This window comes from Bubalus bubalis, chromosome 5 (assembly GCF_019923935.1).
Source record: "Bubalus bubalis isolate 160015118507 breed Murrah chromosome 5, NDDB_SH_1, whole genome shotgun sequence".
Lineage (NCBI taxonomy): Eukaryota > Metazoa > Chordata > Mammalia > Artiodactyla > Bovidae > Bubalus > Bubalus bubalis.
In genome coordinates, this window is record NC_059161.1 from 38,449,435 (window position 1) to 38,471,752 (window position 22,318).

Sequence of the window (22,318 nt, forward strand, 5' to 3'; positions counted from 1 at the left end):
CTCCAGGAGCCAGGGGCTGGGCCTGGATGACGGCCAGGCCTGGGAACAAATGCTAGCTCTGTCTTCACCCTTGACCTCTGGGGTTCCCCAGCAGTGTGTGACTTCCAAGGTCACTCAGAATCCTGGGGACAATGATCTCAAAGGTGGTGGCTTCTAGGTGGACATGGGGGAGGCACACAGGCATCTACCTTTCCCTCCTGGCAGAGAGAAGAGGGGAGCTTTAAAAACACGAGTCCACAACAATGGGGAACATGGGCGAGGACATGGAATCGACATTTAGGAAGCTGGAGAAACAGATGGACAGGTGGAAATGATGCTCCGGGAAGCAACTCTGAGCTGGCAGTGAAATCAGGAATTTGTGGCCCCAAGTCCTTCTGGACACAAGTAAGCATCTTGCCAATCCCTGCTTCCCATCCCCCAACCCCAGCAGAAAAGGGTGACTTATTCTTGGAGGAAACACCTGTCAAAGCAGGAGACGAAAGAGACACAGGTTTAATCCCTGGGTTGGGAAGATACCCTGGAGGAGACCATGGTGACCCATTCCAGCGTTCTTGTCTGGAGAATCCCATGGACAAAGAGCTTAGCAGGCTACAGTCATACGGTCACACAGAGTCAGACATGACTGAAGCCACTTAGCACACATGCATGCATTCTTGGAGGAAGGATTTGGAGAGTCCCGGGTCCTGCCAAGGATGGCAGGGCCCAACAGCAAACAAGGGCTCCATGCAGACAGACCAGCCGTCCTCTGACTCAGCTCCTGGAACCTGGCAGCCACCAGGCTTCTCTCTTTTCCCGGGAAGGATGAAGAGGTCAGGAGGAAAGATCTAGAGATGCTGACCTGAAGGTTCTACACGCAAATGGCTCAGCATGTTATCCACCGTGAAGGTCACCAAGCTTCCAATTAGCTTTTTAGTCCCTAGTCTTACAGTGAGCAGAACTTTCAATGATTACTGAGGAAAACCGCATACATGAGAAAGACCAAAAAATATCAGCCGACCAACCAACCAAAGCAAAACAGAAAACATCAGTGAGAGGGAAATATCCAAAACTAAAAGGAAGCATCATTCTTTTCAAAGGAAGAGGGCCAGAACAAGAAGAACAGAAGAAGAACAAGAACAGGATGCTTGCTGTTTAGCAAGAGCATTCAGAGAACAAAACATGGTTTGGGGAAATAAAAATACGATAGAAACAAAAAACTCAATAAAATGTTTGGAAGATAAGCTGAAGAAATCTTCCAGAAAATAGAGTTTAAAGAGAAAAAAAAAAAACAGTAAAGATAATAAGTCTTATATGGGGATTTACCTGGTGGTACAGTGGTTAAGATGCCAAGCTTCCAATGCAGGGGATGCGGTTTTTCGATTCTTAGTTGGGGAACCAAGATTCCACAGGCCCCACAGTGTGGCAAAAATATAAAAAACTAAACTAACAAACAAATATGATTCATTCGTAAGAAGCCCTATAGTATGTCAAAGACTGAAAAACAGAAATTCCAGGAAAAGACAACAAAGAAAGCAGAGGAAAGGAAATTATAAACAAAGTAACATGAGAAAACTTCCCAGAAGAGAATGCAAGTTTATTGATTGAAAATGTCACCCAAGTGCCCAGAACAAGAGATGAAAATAGAACTTTACACATGTTATTTCAACACAGTAGAGAGAAAAACTATGTTCTACAAATTGTGAGGTACAGAGGGGGAATGAGGGAAAAATCACATACAAGAGATCAGATATAAATGATCCCGGAGCTCTCAAAGCAACACTGGAAACCAGAAGCCAGACTCCAGTGAGTGCCATATTGGGATATTCACATCCTCAGGTGTAGAACTCTTCCACACTGATCAAACCAGTCAATCCTACAGGATAGCAACCCCGAGTATTCATTGGAAGGACCCATGCTGAAGCTCCGATACTTTGGCCACCTGACGTGAAGAGCTGACTCAGTGGGAAAGACCAGATGCTGGGAAGACTGAAGGCAAAAGGGGTGACAGAGGATGAAGAGGACGGTTGGATAGCATCACTGACTCATGTATGCACATGAACTGGAGCAAACTTCAGGAGATAGTGGAGGACAGAGCAGCCTGGTGTGCTGCAGTCCAGGGGGTCACTAAGAGTTGGACACAACTTAGCAACTGAACAGCAACATAGGACTCGGCTGAAAGGATGGGATGTGATGTGTGCTGAGGCGTTCGAGGCATCCCAGCGTCCACCTGGCTCTCTTCTGGATCACTTGTTCAGGGGGAAGTCAGCCACCATGAGTAAGAACAGTCTCTATGGAGAGGTTGACTTGGGGAGGAAATGGATCCTCCTGATAACCGCCTCCGTAATTTGCTAGTCCTGTGACTTCATCATCTTGGCAGCTGACCCTCCAGCAATAACGACAGCTTTACTGCAGCCTCATGAGTGACCCTAAACTGAACCAACCAGCTAAGTCATCTTAAATCCCAGGCCCACAAAAGACATGCTTATTGTTACTCTTTCAAGCTACTTATTGTTTCCACCTGCTGCATTTCGGGCTAATTTTAAATGCTGCAATAGACAATAAGAATGGAAAACAGCAAATCTCAAAATGTCGAAGGAAGATCATTGCCTACATATTTCTATACTCATCTAAATTCTGTACCCATTAGCTAAGCATGAGATGTAATAAAGGGTTTCACACATTTCATTTTTTAAAAACTTTCAACTCTTGTCCCCTTTCTCAGAAAGTATCTCAGGGATGTGCTCCACCAAAACAAGGGAGTAAACCAAGAAACAGAAAGATACGGTGTCTGAGAGTCAAGAGTGGAATTCCATCCGGGTGTTCAGGAGACACAGAACAGACTTGTCAGAAAGATGGAATTGATAAAACACCTGTAGAACCTAAAGATTCTTTAAAAGATTGTTTTTTTCAGTAGTTATTTTTCCTAAATGAATGTGAAAATTATCAAACAGAAAAAGCCTCCAGGGAAAGCAAGAAGCTATGCCAGAGATAGAAGGTATCGTTTGTTTTTTTTCTCCCTGAGTCTCAGCTGCAAATGTTATTTGCATGTTTGTAATGGTGCAAACACTGAATGCAGAGCCAACTGAGCCTGTCATTTAATTGTTGAGAGTGTGGTGGGGGCAGGGAAGCAGAGAGCTACATCTTCGCCTTCCCAAATGGGAAATCGACAGATTGTGACTAAAACTGACAACAAGCATACTGTTTAGAGTCAAGATGGTAAATACTAAAATAATCAACAGAAGAGGTGAATTCAGCTGCCTCTGGAGAGAAGAGTGAGTATGCTGTTGCTCTGCTAAGTTGCCTCAGTCGTGTCCGACTCTGTGCGACCCCAAAGACGGCAGCCCACCAGGCTCCTCTGTCCCTGGGATTCTCCAGGCAACAACACTGGAGTGGGCTGCCATTTCCTTCTCCAATGATGAAAGTGAAAAGTGAAAGTGAAGTGGCTCAGTCATGTCCAACTCTTCGAGACCCCATGGACTGTAGCCTACCAGGCTTCTCCATCCACGGGATTTTCCAGTCTAGAGTACTGGAGTGAGTTGCCATTGCCTTCTCCAGAGTGGGCATACAGAGGGGCTATTTTTCTCTGAACAACTCAGGTGGGAACTATTGGAATCCTTAAAGTGGGGGCAGGGCTGATTTTAATACCTGAACCTCAGGATTCTAGATAGGATTCTTATTCTATTTTCCATGTCAGAGATTAGACTTGTTCATGGCCCTCTTCCTGATTTGGGGGACTTGAGAAGACTTAACTCATGTCTCCACCAAACACTGGCTTCTGCAGTTGAGTCTGTGTCCACATCACATCCACCCAGCTGTGGGGTCAGTGCTTTTCCTCAAGGCCCATCTCTGTGAGGTGGGTGCAGACTTCACCTACATTTGAGGAAGTGGAGGGATTTACACCGCAGACACCTTCTACTTCCAGGTCAGGTTTTTTTTTTTTTTTTTTTTAAATATGTTTTGAATCTTCCCAGAGCAGGGATCAAACCCATGTCCCCTGCCTTGGCAGGTGGATTCTAACCACTGGATGACCAGGGCAGTCCCAGGTCAGGCATTCTTGCTGCTGTTTCTGCAATCTGGGCCCTTTCTTCTTCTTCCCCTGCTCTGAGAAGGAATTCTGATTTCCACCAGCTCAGTGAGAACCATCTGACATGTGCTCCTTGATGAAGCCTTGTAACCATTGAGGACCATGCTCCCATTTTGCAGAGAGGATAACTGAGTCAGGAGTTGTGAGTATCTAAGTCACAGATTTCCCTGGTGGCTCAGACAGTAAAGAATCTGCCCACAATGCAGGAGACTGGGGTCTGGGATGATCCACTGGAGTATACTTGGTGACCTACTCTAGCATTCTTGTCTGGAGAATCCCATGGACAAAGAACTTAGCAGGCTACAGTCATAGGGTCACACAGAGTTGGACATGACTGCAGTGACTTGGCACACATGCATGCATTCTTGGAGCAAGGATTTGGAGAGTCCCAGTTCCTGCCAAGGATGGCAGGGCCCAACTGCAAACAAGGCCTCTATGCAGACAGACCAGCCTTCCTCGGGGTCAGCTCCGAGAATCTGACAGCCCCCAGGCTTCTCTCTTTTTCCCAAGAAGAGTGAAGAGGTCAGGAAGAAAGATCTAGAGATGCTGACTTGAAGGTTCTACACACAAATGGCTCAGCATGTTATCCACCGTGAAGGTCACCGATAGTCCCTGTCATGCGCTCAGAGCTTCCAATTAGCTTTTTAGTCCCCAGTCTTACATATGAGCAGAACTTTCAATGACTGCTGAGGAATAGCTCATACATTAGAAAGACCAAAAAATACAACCAACCAACCAACAACAGTAAAACAGAAAGCATCAGTGAGCGGGAGATGTCCAAACTAAAAGGGAGCAATCATTATTTTCAGAGGAAGAGGGTGAGAACAAGAGGCAAGCACAGGATGCTGTTTAAAAGAGCATTCAGAGAACAAAACATGGTTTGCGGAAATAAAAATATTATAGAAAAAAAGAAAAACTCAATAAAATGTTTGGAAGATAAGCTGAAGAAATCTTCCAGAAAATGGAGTTTAAAAAAAAAAATGAAAAAAAAAACAACAACTAGTAAAGAGTCTCATATGGGGATTTTACTGGTGGTCCAATGGTTAAGACTCTGAGCTTCCAATGTAGGGGATGTGGTTTTTCAATTCCTAGTTGGGGAACCAAGATTCCACATGCCCAACTCTGTGGCCAAAAAATAAAAAACTAAATAAACAAAAATTATTGTTAAGAAGTCCTATATGTCAAAGACTGAAAAACAGAAATTCCAGGAAAAGACAACAAAGAAAGCAGAGGAAAGGAAATTATAAACAAAGTAACATGAGGAAATTTCCCAGAAGAGAATGCAAGTTTATTGATTGAAAATATCACCCAAGTGCCTAGAACAACACATGAAAATAGAACTTTACACATGTTATTTCAACACAGTAGAGAGAAAAATCATGTTCTACAAATTGTGAGATACAGAGAGGGAAGCAGAGGGAAAGATCACATACAAAGGGTCAGCATATAAATGATCCCAGAGCTCTCAAAGCAACACTGGAAACCAGAAGCCAGACTCCAGTGAGTGCCATATTGGGATATTCACATCCTCAGGTGTAGAACTCTTCCACACTGATCAAACCAGTCAATCCTACAGGATAGCAACCCCGAGTATTCATTGGAAGGACCCATGCTGAAGCTCTGATACTTTGGCCACCTGACGTGAAGAGCTGACTCAGTGGGAAAGACCAGATGCTGGGAAGACTGAAGGCAAAAGGGGTGACAGAGGATGAAGAGGACGGTTGGATAGCATCACTGACTCATGTATGCACATGAACTGGAGCAAACTTCAGGAGATAGTGGAGGACAGAGCAGCCTGGTGTGCTGCAGTCCAGGGGGTCACTAAGAGTTGGACACAACTTAGCAACTGAACAGCAACATAGGACTCGGCTGAAAGGATGGGATGTGATGTGTGGCGAGGCGTTTGAGGCATCGCAGAGTCTACCTGGCTCTCTTCTGGATCACTTGTTCGGGGGAGGTCACCCACCACAAGTGAGAACAGTCTCTATGGAGAGGTCCACTTCAAGAGGCAATGGGTCCTCCTGATAACCGCCTCCGTAATTTGCTAGTCCCGTGACTGAATCATCTTGGCAGCTGACCCTCCAGCAATAGCGACAGTTTTACTACAGCCTCATGAGTGACCCTAAACTGAACCAACCAGCTAAGTCACTCCTAAATTCCTGGCCCACAAGAGACATGCTTACTGTTACTCTTTCAACCTACTGATTGTTTCCATGTGCTACATTTCGGGCTAATTTTAAATGCTGCAATGATAAGGATGGAAAACAGCAAATCTCAAAATGTTGAAGGAAGATCATTGCTAACATATTTCTTTACTTACCTAAATTCTGTACCCATCGGTTAAGCATGAAGATGGCATAAAGAGTTTCATGGGTGTCAGATTTTTTTAACACTTTCATCTCTTGTCCCCTTTTCTCAGAAAGCATCTCAAGGATGTGCTCCACCAAACCAAGGGGGTAAACCAAGAAACAGAAGGATACGAGCTCAGAGAATCAAGAGTGGAATTCCATCTGGATAGTCAGGAGACCCAGAACAGACTTTTCAGAAAGATGGAAAGATAAAACACCTGTAGAGCCCAAGGATCCTTTAAAAAGCTTTTTTTCAGTAATCATTTTTCCTAAATGAATGTGAAAATTAAGCAAATGGAAAAAGTCTCCAGGGAAAGCAAGAAGCTATGCCAGAGATAAGAAGGTATCATTTTCTCTTTTTTCCTCTGAGTCTCAGCTGCAAATATTATTTGCATGTTTGTAATGGTGCAAGCACTGAATGTGGAGCCAACTGAGACTGTCATTTAATTGTTGAGAGTGTGGTGGGGGCAGGGAAGCAGAGAGCTACATCTTCACCTTCCCAAATGGGAAATCGACAGATTGTGACTAAAACTGACAACAAGCATACTGTTTAGAGTCATGATGGTAAATACCAAAATAATCAGTGGAAGAGGTGAATGCGGCAGCCTCTGAGAAGAGTGGGCATACAGAGGGGCTATTTTTCTCCTAACAACTCAAGTGGGAACTATTGGAGTCCTTAAAGTGGGGGCAGGGCTGATTTTAATACCTGAACTTCAGGATTCTAGATAGGATTCTTATTCTATTCTCCAAGTCAGAGACTAGACTTGTTCACGGCCCTCTTCTGGATTTTTGGGGACTTGAGAAGACTTGACTCACATCTCCACTAAATACCTGCTTCCACAGATGAGTCTGTGTCCACATCACATCCACCCAGCTGTGGGGTCAGTGCTTTTCCTGAAGATCCATCCTTTTGAGATGTATACAGACTTTACTCACGTTGGAGGAGTGGAGAGATTTACACAGCAGATACCCTCTACTTCCAGGTCAGGCTTTTTTCTGTGTGTGTGTGTGTTGAATCTTCCCAGAGCAGGGATCAAATCCAAGTCCCCTGTCTGGCAGGTGGATTCTTAAGCACTGGATGACCAGGGCAGTCCCAGGTCAGGCATTCTTGCTGCTATTTCTACAACCTGGGCCCTTTCTTCTTCCCCTGCCCTGAGAAAGAATTCTGATTTCCCCCAGCTCAGTGAGAACCATCTGACATGTGCTCCTTGATGAAATCTTGTAACCGTTTAGGACCATTGCTCCCATTTTACAGACAGGATAACTGAGTCAGGAGTTATATCTAAGTCACAAGTTTCCCTGGTGGCTCAGACAGTAAAGAACCTGCCTGCAATGTGGGAGACTGGGGTTTGATCCCTGCATTGGGAAGATACTCTGGAGGAGAGCATGGGAACCCACTCCAGTATTTTCTCCTAGAGAATTCCATGCACAGATGAGCCTGGAAGGCTACAGTCCATGGGGTTGCACATGACTGAGCAACTAACACTTTTAAGTCACAGAGTTAGTGTGACTCAGGTCCAGTATCCCCAGAGATGGAACCCATTTTCACTGCCTTCCTTCATTTCTCTGATCATACTAAGATGGGCCCTCCTGGAGCTTGGTCACTGTCGGGCCTAAGACGGGGAGGTAGGGCACGAACAGTGGAGGTCCGGGCAGACACCCTGCTGGGAGCACCAGGGTCCTTAGGCTGAGCTGCCCTGCAGATGGAGTGGAGTAGCTCCTAGAGGCCTACAGTCTGGTGTGGCCTTGGGAGGTCACCTGATGCTATGTGGAGTTAATAGTATCTACCTTCCTTCCTTCCTTAATTAAGGTTAAAGGAATTAAAGCAGGTGACAGGACAGTGCTCCTCAACTGGCCATCACTAGTCTTCCTTTGCCTGGTACTCACCTTGTAGCCCAGATAAGTCCTGACTTCACCGGGCCTCCCAGGGAGGAAGACCTGGTGTGGAATGGGGAATTCAGCTTGGGGTCAGACTTGCTGACCAGGGATGAACATCAAAAAGTGCTCCGAGTCCAAGAGCTTCAGGACGATGGAGAAGCCCAGAGAGGGTGGTGACTGGCCTGAGGCCACCAAAGGAGTAGGTGGCAGAGCCAGACCCCTGTTCCCACTCCCATTATGACTGCAGTCTTAGCCCCTGCTGAGTGGGGACTCCAAAGTGGGTGCCCAGGGTAGGGGTGGGGTTGGGGGGACCCTCCAACTGCCACCAGGTTGGAGTGACTCTCTTGTCCTGCTCCCTGCCCCCTCCGTCTCCCAGGTTAACGTGCTCCCTGGCCACACCGCTGCCGAGGGCAGATGTGGGGCCGGGATTGGTGAGGCCAGCTCTTGCAAGGAGTGAGGACCTTCCTTGCCAGTCCTGTCAGGAGTGGGCTAAAGGCCCCCTTCCCCAATCTGTACCCCGTTGTGGTGACTCTGGTCCCACCACCAGAGCCCCAGTCCTGGCAGCCAGGAGGGCTGGGGCGCCTGCAGGTTCAGCACCTTGGAGAGGGGACAGTCCTGTGCCCACAGAGTCCTCGGGGGCAGCTGCCCACACCTGCTTTCTCAGCCTCTCAGCACTTGAGGGAAGTTTCTAGGAACTTACCAGAGGGGACACTCATGAGGAGGGGAGGCAGAATTTGAACCCAGGTCTAAAATCTGAGCCAAGTCAAGGTACCTAAGGTGCACGCCCAAGGAATTGGATCCCAACCAAGCTCCAGATAGCTGCCTCTGGGGTCACTGCCCCCACCTTCCCCATGATGGGACCTGGCCCAGATTCTTCTGAGAGCCCTGCTGTGCAGCCCCAAGGGAAGGCAAATCCCTTGATTTTGACAACTTTCCAGCCCAGACCCCATGGGTCTAACACCACCAACCTTGTGTGGGGCTTGGGGATGGAATGATTAAGGGCCGTTTCTCAGGACAGACTTGGGCCAGACTGTTGCATCTCTGGGTCCTACAGAGCTCAAGGGGCTGGCCCAAGGTCACACAGGGAGCAGCCTGCCTGCTCCCACAGCAGATACTTGGAGGCCAGACGGGGGGGCCAACTCAGGGTCTGGCACACAGGAGAACCCACTGATGGCTGAGGTAGCCCCTGCCTGGGCCGATCTGAAGTCCAGGGACACGCAATCCAGAATTTTGTTATAAATACATGTGTTTGGTGAGTGAGGGGCAACAGAGGTGGGGGAGATGCTGTACACAGCTGGTATAGGTTTGGTGGCTGAATGCCACCCAGAGGAAGACAGACAGTCCACCTGGCAGGGCCAGCCGGACAGCATTCTGGGGCCTGTAACAGTCAGTTGGTGGGCAAGCCAGCAGGGGTCTTGTCCGGGGCTGGTGGGACCCAGGTGCCCCAGAGGCTCCCTGTCCGAGGTCATGGGCGGCATCAGCAGCAGTACGCGGGCTCAGCTCACATCATTCAGGGCCTGGAAGGACACAAGGCCTCGTCAGGAGGGGGCTGGGCTGGGGGGGTGGGCAAGATGGCCCTTCAGGGAGCCCTGGGTATGCCCTGCCCCGCGGCGGGTGGGGCTCACCTTTCGGGCAAACTCAGGCAGGACGAAGGCCGCCCGGTGCACATCGGAGTTGTAGTATTTCAGCTGCATCTCTTCCACCTGCTTCTGCATCAGTGGCTGCAAGGGCTCCCGAAAGTTGGTGCTCTGGGGACAGGGGTGTGTCTCAGAGACATGCTCTCCTGGCCCACCTGCCAGGCTCCCGCCCCGACCCGGGGGCCAGTCCACTTCGGCTCACTGGGTTCTTGCTGCACAGCATGAAGCCGATCTGGCCGCTGGGGTAGGTGGGGATGGTGCAGTAGGCGTAGTCCACCACTGGGAAGAGAGACCTGCAGAAGTGCCGCATCTCCTTGATGAGGTCCAGGTGCAGCCATTGGCACTCACCTATGGTGGGGGGGTGCGGGGCGGGTGGTCAGATGATGTCAGCACTGGCTGGGGGCAGTGCCTGGTCCAGCCCCAGCCGGACCCCTCCCGGCGGGAGCCCGGCTCAACCAGCAGCACCCAGTCCACCCTAGCCCCCTCACCCTGGCAGCAGAGAATGCCGTCCTCCTTGAGGGCAGTCTTCATGAGCTGGTAGTAGGACTCCTTGAAGAGGCTCTCAGCAGGACCTGCAGAGGTGGGGGGCGGGGGTGGGGGGGGACAAGCACCAAGGGACACCGCCTGAGCCTGCCTCTGGGGGCATGAGGGCCACTCTCACCCCAAGATACACATCCACACAGCCACCAGGGGGCAGAGCTGGGAGTTGAAAGCCAGGCCTGTGGAACTCAGAAACCAACCAAGAAGAGGGTGCTTTGGAGGGGTGCAGGGATCCAGTGCCCCAGTGTGAAGGGGCTACATGTTTTAACCCCATTCCTGGGGGATTCTTGTTGGCACTGCATCAGGGCAGTCTCCAGCCTGGGCCTTGGTTTAAGACTGTATCACATGGAACTTCCCTGGTAGTCCAGTGACTAAGACTGCATTCCTAATGCAGGGGGCTCAGGTTTGATCCCCAGTGGGGGAACTAGATCCCACGTGCTACAACTAAGACCCAGTGCAGCCAAATAAAAATGAGTGTTAAAAAAGAAAAGAAAAAAGATGAGATCCTTGCACATATCCTGATGCTGGCCTGTCGGGGGCAGAGAGGAGGCTGAGAAGGAAACTGGGGCCTCAGTGGACCAAGGCCCCACTCTCCTCCAGGCTCTAAACCAACTCTGGGCAGTAGCCTAGTGGCCCTACTCTGCTGAGCCATGTTTGAGGGGGTAGGTGACACCTCAGAAGGGAAAAGAGCCGCACTAGTTCTGGAGGGCCCCTCCACCCTCTACTCTGCAACCCAGGCTTGGGACACAGATGGAGATGCTGGCCTCCCCTCTGGTGGCTGCCAGAGGCCCCAGGCCAAACCCGCTTACCCATGGGATCTGAGGAGTCAGTGATGATGACGTCAAAGGCGTCCTGGTTCTGTTTCATGAACTCAAAACCATCACCCACGTGTAGGGTCAGCTTTGAGCTGGAGTAGCCAATGGCCATACTGGGCAGGAACTTCTTGGAGACTTGAATGACATCCTGGGGAGGGGACAGGAGGTAACAGGTTGGGCCACAGGGGTTGTGGACCCTGGAGCCAGAGTTGAGTGGGACCCCTTCTCAGAGCCTGATTCACCTTAGACAAGCCATTCATTTGTGGAACCTCAGTTTGCACATCTGTACAGCAGGGAGCAGCTTGGTACCTCCCCTTCTCAGAGGGCTGACTCCCACCAACAGCTTGGCCCACACTTCCACCACCCCTGCTCCCCCTCTCCAAACCCAAGTGCCCCAGGAGAGTGGTTTCCTTACTATTTCAGAGTGAGGAATTTATTTCAGAGGCCTGGAATTCCACCTGGCCTGTATGCCTCACTACGCACACCTTTATCAGATAACCTTTGACTCCTAAGTTGAATGTCAACTCCAAGGAGGCAGGACTAGACCTGCTGATGTACCAGTGAACCTAGCACCTAAATGCTCATGAAAGCCCCCAGCTGCTGTAAAGGACAGGAGTCCCCGGGACTTCTGCAAAGCGTCAGCTCTCAGTGTTACTAAGAAATAGCATCAGCCGCACACCTACTGTGCACCAAGTGCTTTCCTGTCTGCTTTTCCTACTGAAGCCTCCAACGTGCTCTGGAGACCAAGAAACAGGCCTGGAAAGGTTAAGCAACTTGCCCGGTGGTAAACAGCCAATTCAGGGCAAACTGGGACTTGAATCCAGACCCACCCAGCTGTGCGCTCACCTCGTCAATCTCACACTGGACCACAGACTCCACAGAGGAATGCTTGACCACCTCCCGCAGGACGCCTCCGTCCCCGCCCCCAATGATCAGCACCTGCCAAGGAGAGGAAGAGTCAGCCAGGAGCGGCAGGAGCCCCACCAAATAGGCTCCAGCGGGAGTTAGTGGCCGGCCTCTCTGCCCCTAAACCGCACTGAGCAGACAGAGCTCCCTGGAACAATTCCTCAGCTTCCCTGTGTCACAGACCTAATCACTTCATCTTCCACTTTGTCCCCTTTGCCTGGGAACTCCTGCCAAGGCTGCTCCATCTCAAGCTTCAGGTCTCAGCCTGGGTGTTAGCCCCCACCCCTTGTGAAATGGGCAGCTCCTCCCCTCTAGGCCCCTCGTCCTCGCTATCACTTCTCTGACAACCCTTTGGGGAGGGCTGAGCACTGAGCACTCCTGGGGCCCCGAGCACTGTTCTGTGGGGCTATCCCTCGGCCCAGGGCTGGATCTAGCTGGGATGGGGTACCTTGCGTGGGTTGGGGTGGCTGCAGAGGGGCAGGTTGGCGATCATCTCCTGGTAGGAGAACTCGTCCCTCTCCGTGCACTGGATAACGCCGTCCAACACCAGCACATTCCCGTAGCTCTTACTGAGGGCGGGAGTGACAGTCAGCGACCTGGGCTCCTCGGGAAGGGGGCAACGTGCCCCCCACTCGCCCAGGGTGAGAAGAATCTCTCCCAACCTGCCGAGGGGGCTCCAGGGGTGAGTCCGGGGGGTGACACGTGGCGAGGATCGGCGGGCGGGCCCGCTGGGTGGAGGCTGGACGCGGGGTCCCGGCTCTGACGTGTCCGGGACTGACACGTGGAGCTCGGCGCAGCGGGTCGGCGCAGATTCCGGCTCCCTCCCCGCCGAGGTGGACCGCCCGAAAAGCCGGTCCCCAGCCCAGCGAGAAGGATGAGGGTTGGGGAGGGGACGGAGGGAAGAGACGGGCCTAGTTCACGAGAACTTCTGACAGTTTTGCAGGGGAAGGAGCGGGCAGAGACGGCCGGGGGCGTCCGGAGGTAAAACGCGCAAGACAGGAGTCCGGCAGGAAGAGGGTCGGGCTGGGCCGAGCCCAGGGCTGGAGTGCCGGCGGGCTGCGCGGGGCCGGGCGGCCGGGGCGCTGGGCCGGGCGGGCGCGGGTACCTGCGGAAGACGAGGATATCCTGGTACCGCGAGCGTTGATGGTGTAGCAGCTGCTCCACCTGCAGAGACAGGGCCTGGCCGGGCCACAGGCTGCACGTCTCGCGGAACCAGCCCTCGCGGATGGCAGCGGGGCCGGGGGCGGCGGGGCCGTCGGGGCCAGGCTCCATGGCGGGCTGGCGGGCGGGCGGGCTGGCGGTGCGGGGCGCGGGCCCGGGACTGCAGGCCGCGCGGAGCCACAGCACAACGGGACCAACTCCGCCCGCCGCCCGCGCGGCAACCTAACCCGGCCGGCGGGGCGGGGCCTGTTGCCAGGGGCGGGCCCCAAGCCCCCCAGTGGCGGCGCCTGTGCGAGGCAGCCTGGCGGCCCCGCCCCCTCCGGCGTCCGAGCACACTCATTGGTCTCCGACCTGCAGCGCGGTGTCCAGTGGCTGCGGCGGGCCGTCCGTCTGCGGCAGCAGGCTAGTGCGGCAGCTTCCCTGGGCCACGTGGGGCCGGGCTCGGGGAGGCACGGACTGGCCCGAGAGGTAGTGAGGGGTACCCGACTCCGCAGGGGAAACCTGAGCTGACATCTCGGGCCCGGCGCGGCGTGTCGGAGCGCCGAGACGTCAGGGCTGCCGGCTTGAACCCTTGGGCTGGAAACACTGGACCGGGTGGCTACACTGTCGAAAGAAGAGTTACGTTGTTTCGCTGGAGCTAGAGTAGAATGAATCATCTGTACCGCGTCCGCAAATTTGAGTCCGTGTTGGACTTCAGCACTGCAGTGTGCTTGGTCGGGGGCACAACGAGGGTTATATTTACTTGAGAAGAGCATCACAGCCCCAGGACTTAAGCTCGATTTAGGCATTTCCCCTTAGATTCTCTGATCCTTGGGCGTATGGCTGCTGAATGAGAAAGAGTTCTTTTCTAAATGAGTTTCTAAATTTACCAGCAGTGTCCCGGAAGAGGCCAACACATGCATATTCAGCACCAAAAAGACTGGCACACAGGGTTTTTGTTTTTTGTTTTTTTTTGACAAACTGGGCCTCGCTCCTTGAAAGGTGGGCGGGAATGTGCTTTCTGATTTTGTGAAAATGTCAAGGAACTTTTCTGAATCACATTAAGCATGCTAATTACCAAATATTAAATGCTAATTGCTCTACATGCTTAGTTCTTCGCATGCCAGGGCAGGGAGGTGAAACTGGCATAAGCCACGGGTGACATTATGACAAGGGTGTTTTTTTTGAGGGACTTTTTGTAATGCTGAAAGCTCAGCTTCTCTGTATACTGGTGCAGAATCAAATCTCAGAGACAGTTTTGGGTGATACTTCACCCAAATACTATACCTTTTCTACCGGAAAGGGTAGCTTTCTTGCTTCACCAGGTAAAGGATACAGAGGGCTCATGCCCTCAAAACCATGTGTCCCCAACTTGGGGAAGACAGTGACAAGTTTTCTAGTCATTGTTTAAAGAGGGCATGATCAGCTCGTGGACATTCTTCTAATGGGTTGGTGGTAAAGTAAGTAGGAGTCCACATGGTCAACCTTCAAGTCAAACTGGTATGGGGTCTATGTGCTTGTGGGCAGCATCAGATCAGTTCAGTCACTCAGTTGTGTCCAACTCTTTGCGACCCCGTAGACCGCAGCAGGCCAGGCTTCCCTGTCCATCACCAGCTCCCAGAACTTGCTCAAACTCATGTCCATCGAGTCAGTGATGCCATCCAACCATCTCATCCTCTGTCGTCCCCTTCTCCTGCCTTCAATCTTTCCCAGCATCAGGGTCTTTTCTAAGGAGTCAGCTCTTTGCATCAGGTGGCCAAAGTATTGGAGCTTCAGCTTCAGCATCAGTCCTTCCAATGAGTATTCAGGACTATTTCCTTTAGGATTGACTGGTTGGATCTCCTTGCAGTCCAAGGGACTCTCGAGAGTCTTCTCCAACACCACAGTTCAAAAGCATCAATTCTTCAGCAATCAGCTTTCTTTATGGTCCAACTCTCACATCTATGACTACTGGAAAAACCATAGCCTTGACTAGATGGACCTTTGTTGGCAAAGTAATGTCCCAGCTTTTTAATATGCTGTCTAGGTTGGTCACAGCTTTTCTTCCAAGGAGCAAGTATCTTTTCATTTCATGGCTGCAGTCACCATCCACAGTGATTTTGGAGACCAAGAAAATAAAGTCTGTCACTGTTTCCATTGTTTCTCCATCTATTTGCCATTAAGTGATGGGATTGGATGCCATGATCTTAGTTTTCTGAATGTTGAGTTTTTTTCTCCAGCTTTTTCACTCTCCTCTTTCCCTTTGATCAAGAGGCTCTTTTTTGCTTTCTGCCATAAGGGTGGTGTCCTCTGCATATCTGGGGCTATTGATATTTCTCCTGGCAATCTTGATTCCAGCTTGTGCTTCATCCAGCCTGGCATTTCGCATGAGGTACTCTGCATAGAAGTTAGATAAGCAGGGTGAAAATATACAGCCTTGATATACTCCTTTCCCAATCTGGAACCAGTCTGATGTTCCATGTCCAGTAACAACTGTTGCTTCTTGACCTGCATACAGATTTCTCAGGAAGCAGGGAAGGTGGTCTGGTATTCCCATCTCTTGAAGAATATTCCACAGTTTGTGGTGATCCACACAGTCAAAGGATTTGGCATAGTTAATAAAGCAGAAGCAGATGTTTTTCTGGAAGCAGATGTTTTCTCTTGCTTTTTTTATGATCCAATGGATGTTGGCAACTTGATCTCTGGTTCCTCTGGCTTTTCTAAATCCAGCTTAAACATCTGGAAGTTCTCAGTTCACGTACTGTTGAAGCCTGGTTTGGAGAATTTTGAGCATTACTTTACTAGCGTGTGAGATGAGGGCAATTGTGCAGTAGTCTGAGAATTCTTTGGCATTGCCTTTCTTTGGGATTGGAATGAAAACTGACCTTTTCCAGTCCTGTGGCCACTGCTGAGTTTTCCAAATTTGCTGGCATGTTGAGTGCAGCACTTTACCAGCATCATCTTTTATGACTTGAAATAGCTTAACTAGAATTTCATCACCTCCACTAGCTTTGTTCCTAGTGATGCTTCCTAAGGCTCACTTGACTTTACATTCCAGGATGTCTGGCTCTAGGTGGGTGATCACACTATCATGGTTATCTGGGTCACTTTTTTGTATAGTTCTTCTGTGTATTCTTGCCACCTCTTCTTAATATCTTCTGCTTCTGTTAGGTCCATATTGTTTCTGTCCTTAATTGTGCCCATCTTTGCATGAAATATTCCCTTGGTATGTCTAATTTTCTTAAAGAGATCTCTAGTCTTTCCCATTCTGTTGTTTTCCTCTATTTCTTTGCACTGATCATTGAGGAAGCCTTTCTTATTTCTCCTTGCTATTCTTTCAAACTCTGCATTTAGATGGGTATATCTTTCCTTTTCTCCTTTGCCTTTCACTTCTCTTCTTTTCTCAGCTATTTGTAAGGCCTCCTCAGACAACCATTTTGCCTTTTTGCCTTTCTTTTTCTTGGAGATGGTTTTGATCACTGCCTTCTGTACAATGTCACAAACCTCTGTCCATATTTCTTCAGGCAACCTGTCTATCAGATCTAATGCCTTGAAACAATTTGTCACTTCCACTGTATAATCATAAGGTATTTGATTTAGGTCATACCTGAATGGTCTAGTGGTTTTCACACTATCTTCAATTTAAATCTGAATTTGGCAATAAGGAGTTCATGATCTGAGCCACAGTGAGCTCCCGGTCTTGTTTTTGCTGACTGTATAAAGCTTCTCCATCTTTGGCTGCAAAGATGACTTGCAATCAATCTGATTTCAGTGTTGGCCATCTGGTGATGTCCATGTGTAGAGTCTTCTCTTGTGTTGTTGGATGAGGGTGTTTGCTATGACCAGTGCATTCTCTTGGCAGAATTCTATTAGCCTTTGCCCTGCTTCATTATGTGCCCCCTGGCCAAACTTGCCTTTACTCCAGGTATCTCTTGACTTCATACTTTTACATTCCAGTCCCCTGTAATGAAAAGGACATCTTTTTTTGGTGTTAGTTCTAGAAGGTCTTTTAGGTCTTCATAGACTTGTTCAATCCTGTTTCCCTATCCCTGTGGGCAGCATACCATTGTTAATCACTAAGTTCTCCCTCCTGGAGGGGGTTTCCATATCTGCAAAATAGTTCAAAGATAATATTGTCTACTGGAGATAAGCTACTGGAGATCAGTGGAGAAATAACTCCAGAAAGAATGAAGGGATGGAGCCAAAGCAGAAACAACACCCAGTTGTGGATGGGACTGGTGATAGAAACAAGGTCCGATGCTGTAAAGAGCAATATTGCATAGGAACCTGGAATGTTAGGTCTATGAATCAAGGCAAATTGGAAGTGGTCAAACAGGAGATGGCAAGAGTGAACGGTGACATTCTAGGAATCAGTGAACTAAAATGGACTGGAATGGGTGAATTTAACTCAGGTGACCATTATATCTACTACTGTGGGCAGGAATCCCTCAGAAGAAATGGAGTAGCCATCATAGTCAAAAAAGGAGTCTGAAATGCAGTACTTGGATGCAATCTCAAAAACGACAGAATAATCTCTGTTCATTTCCAAGGCAAACCATTCAATATCACAGTAATCCAACTCTATGCCCCGACCAGTAACGCTGAAGAAGCTGAAGTTGAACAGTTCTATGAAGACCTACAAGATATTTTAGAATTAACACCCCAAAAAGATGTCCTTTTCATTACAGGGGACTGGAATGCAAAAGTAGGAAGTCAGGAAACCACTTGGAGTAACAGGCAAATTTGGCCTTGGAGTACGGAATGAAGCAGGGCAAAGGCTAATAGAGTCTTGCCAAGAGAACACACTGGTCATAGCAAACACCCACTTCCAACAATACCAGAGAAGACTCTACACATGGATATCACCAGATGGCCAACACTGAAATCAGATTGATTATATTCTTTGCAGCCAAAGATGGAGAAGCTCTGTACAGTCAGCAAAAACAAGACCGGGAGCTCACTGTGGCTCAGATCATGAACTCCTTATTGCCAACTTGAGACTTAAATTGAAGAAAAGTGGGAAAACCACTAGACCATTCAAGAATGACCTAAATCAAATCCATTATGATTATACAGTGGAAGTGACAAATAGATTTAAGGGACTAGATCTGATAGATCGAATGCCTGATGAACTATGGATGGAGGTTCATGACATTGTACAGGAGACAGGGATCAAGACCATCCCCAAGAAAATGAAATGCAAAAAAGCAAAATGGCTGTCTGAGGAAGCCTTACAAATAGCTGTGAAAAGAAGAGAAGCAAAAAGCAAAGTAGAGAAGGAAAGATATACCCATTTGAATGCAGAGTTCCAAAGAATAGCAAGGAGAGATAAGAAAGCCTTCCTCAGCGATCAATGCAAAGAAATAGAGGAAAACAATAGAATGGGAAAGACTAGAGATCTCTTCAAGAAAATTAGAGATACCAAGGGAAGATTTCACACAAAGATGGGCTCAATAAAGGACAGAAATGGTATGGACCTAACAGAAGCAGAAGATATTAAGAAGAGGTGGCAAGAATACACAGAGTTCAGTTTAGTTTAGTTGCTCAGTTGTGTCCGACTCTTTGCGACTCCATGAATCGCAGCATGCCAGGCCTCCCTGTCCATCACCAACTCCCGGAGTTCACTCAGACTCACGTCCATCGGGTCAGTGATGCCATCCAGCCATCTCAGCCTCTGTTGTCCCCTTCTCCTCCTGCCCCCAATCCCTCCCAGCATCAGAGTCTTTTCCAATGAGTCAACTCTTTGCATGAGGTGGCCAAAGTACTGGAGTTTCAGCTTTAGCATCATTCCTTCCAAAGAAATCCCAGGGCTGATCTCCTTCAGAATGGACTGGTTGGATCTCCTTGCAGTCCAAGGGACTCTCAAGAGTCTTCTCCAACACCACAGTTCAAAAGCATCAATTCTTTGGCACTCAGCCTTCTTCACAGTCCAACTCTCACATCCGTATATGACTACAGGAAAAACCATAGCCTTGACTAGACGGACCTTTGTTGGCAAAGTAATGTCTCTGCTTTTGAATATGTTATCTAGGTTGGTCATAACTTTCCTTCCAAGGAGTAAGCATCTTTTAATTTCATGGCTGCAGTCACCATCTGCAGTGATTTTGGAGCCCCCAAAAATAAAGTCTGACACTGTTTCCACTGTTCCCCCATCTATTTCCCATTAAGTGATGGGACAGGATGCCATGATCTTCGTTTTCTGAATGTTGAGCTTCAAGCCAACTTTTTCACTCTCCTCTTGCACTTTCATCAAGAGGCTTTTGAGTTCCTCTTCACTTTCTGCCATAAGGGTGGTGTCATCTGCATATCTGAGGTTATTGATATTTCTCCCAGCAATCTTGATTCCCGCTTGTGCTTCATCCAGCCCAGCGTTTCTCATGATGTACTCTGCATATAAGTTAAATAAGCAGGGTGACAATATACAGGCTTGACGTACTCCTTTTCCTATTTGGAACCAGTCTGTTGTTCCATGTCCAGTTCTAACTATTGCTTCCTGATCTGCATACAGATTTCTCAAGAGGCAGGTCAGGTGGTCTGGTATTCCCATCTCTTTCAGAATTTTCCACAGTTTCTTGTGATCCACACAGTCAAAGGCTTTGGCATAGTCAATAAAGCAGAAATAGATGTTTTTCTGGAACTCTCTTGCTTTTTCCATGATCCAGCAGATGTTGGCAATTTGATCTCTGGTTCCTCTGCCTTTTCTAAAACCAGCTTGAACATCAGGAAGTTTACGGTTCACGTATTGCTGAAGCCTGGCTTGGAGAATTTTGAGCATTACTTTACTAGCATGTGAGATGAGTGCAATTGTGTGGTAGTTTGAGCATTCTTTGGCATTGCCTTTCTTTGGGATTGGGATGAAAACTGACCTTTTCCAGTCCTGTGGCCACTGCTGAGTTTTCCAAATTTGCTGAAATTGAAGAAAGTAGGGAAAACCACTAGACCATTCAAGTATGACCTAAATCAAATCCCTTATGATTATACAGTGGAAGTGACAAATAGGTTTAAGGGACTAGATCTGATAGAGTGCCTGATGAACTACTATGGAATGAGGTTAGTGACATTGTACAGGAGACAGGGATCAAGACCATCCCCATGGAAAATGAAATGCAAAAAAGCAAAATGGCTGTCTGAGGAGGCCTTACAAATAGCTGTGAAAAGAAGAGAAGCGAAAAGCAAAGGAGAAAAGGAAAGATATAAGCATCTGAATGCAGAGTTCCAAAGAATAGCAAGAAGAGATAAGAAAGCCTTCCTCAGTGATCAATGCAAAGAAATAGAGGAAAGCAACAGAATGGGAAAGACTAGGGATCTCTTCAAGAAAATCAGAGATACCAAGGGAACATTTCATGCAAAGATGGGCTCGATAAAGGACAGAAATGGTATGGACCCAACAGAAGCAGAAGATGTTAAGAAGAGGTGGCAAGAATACACAAAAGAACTGTACAAAAAAGATCTTTACGACCCAGATAATCACGATGCTGTGATCACCCATCTAGAGCCAGACATCCTGGAATGTGAAGTCAAGTGGGCCTTAGAAAGCATCACTATGAACAAAGCTAGTGGAGGTGATGGAATTCCAGTGGATCTATTTCAAATCCTGAAAGATGACGCTGTGAAAGAATACACAGAAGAACTGTACAAAAAAGATCTTCATGACCCAGATAATCACAGTGGTGTGATCACTCACCTAGAGCCAGACATCCTGGAATGTGAAGTCAAGTGGGCCTTAGGAAGCATCATTACGAACAAAGCTAGTGGAGGTGATGGAATTCCAGTTGAGCTATTTCATATCCTAAATGATGATATAGTAAAGTGCTGCACTCAACATGCCAGCAAATTTGGAAAACTCAGCAGTGGCCACAGGACTGGAAAAGGTCAGTTTTCATTCCAATCCCAAAGAAAGGCAATGCCAAAGAATTCTCAGACTACTGCACAATTGCCCTCATCTCACACGCTAGTAAAGTAATGCTCAAAATTCTCCAAACCAGGCTTCAGAAATATGAGAACCATGAACTTCCAGATGTTCAAGCTGGAACCAGAAATCAAATTGCCAACATCCATTGGATCATAGAAAAAGCAAAAGAGTTCCAGAAAAATATCTATTTCTGCTTTATTGACTATGCCAAAGCCTTGACTGTGTGGATCACAATAATCTGGAAAATTCTGGAAGAGTTGGGAATCCCAGAACACCTGATCTGCCTCTTGAGAAATTTGAGTACAGGTCAGGAAGCAACAGTTAGAACTGGACACGGAACAACAGACTGGTTCCAAATTGGGAAAGGAGTATGCCAAGGGTGTATATTGTCACCCTGCTTATTTAACTTATATGCAGAGTACACCATGAGAAACGCTGTGCTGAATGAAGCACAAGCGGGAATCAAGATTGCCGGGAGAAATATCAATAACCTCAGATATGCAGATGACACTACCCTATGGCAGAAAGTGAAGAACTAAAGAGCCTCTTGATGAAAGTAAAAAAGGAGAGTGGAACATTGGCTTAAAGCTCAACATTCAGAAAACTAAGATCATGGAATGTGGTTCCATCACTTCATGGCAAATAGATGGGGAAATAGTGGAAGACTTTATTTTCTTGGGCTCCAAAATCACTGCAGATGGTGACTGCAGCCATGAAATCAAGACACTTGCTCCTTGGAAGAAAAGCTATGACCAACCTAGACAGCTTATTAAAAAGCAGAGACATTACTTCGCCAACAAAGGTCCGTCTAATCAAAGCTATGTTTTTTCCAGTAGTCATGTATGGATGTGAGAGTTGGACTATAAAGAAAGCTGAGCACTGAAGAATTGATGCTTTTTGAACTGTGGTGTTGGAGAAAACTCTTGAGAGTCCCTTGGACTGCAAGGACATCCAACCAGTCCATCCTAAGGGAGATCAGTCCTGAGTGTTCATTGGAAGGACTGATGTTGAAGCTTAAACTGCAGTACTTAGCCACCTGATGTGAAGAGCTGACTCCTTAGAAAACACCATGACGCTGGCTAAGATTGAGGGCAAGAGGA

At 48.3% G+C, this 22,318-nt stretch overlaps 1 protein-coding gene and 1 long non-coding RNA gene across 2 annotated transcripts; one reads left to right on the forward strand and one right to left on the reverse strand.

The window, feature by feature from the left end:
• The first annotated feature begins 73 nt into the window (after positions 1 to 73).
• On the forward strand, positions 74 to 12,375 carry LOC123333694. The gene is made up of 4 exons (XR_006551150.1): positions 74 to 384; positions 6,483 to 6,754; positions 7,255 to 7,394; positions 12,005 to 12,375. It is a non-coding gene; the product is annotated as an uncharacterized LOC123333694 (long non-coding RNA).
• SRM (spermidine synthase) lies at positions 9,518 to 13,554 on the reverse strand. The gene is made up of 8 exons (XM_006076731.3): positions 13,293 to 13,554; positions 12,636 to 12,756; positions 12,128 to 12,220; positions 11,276 to 11,429; positions 10,415 to 10,498; positions 10,129 to 10,274; positions 9,915 to 10,037; positions 9,518 to 9,806 (listed from the first exon to the last, which is right to left on the reverse strand). The coding sequence occupies exons 1-8, from the start codon at positions 13,457 to 13,459 to the stop codon at positions 9,786 to 9,788; spliced, it is 909 nt and encodes a 302-aa protein (XP_006076793.1). The 5' UTR covers positions 13,460 to 13,554; the 3' UTR covers positions 9,518 to 9,785.
• Between the last annotated feature and the right edge of the window lie 8,764 nt (positions 13,555 to 22,318).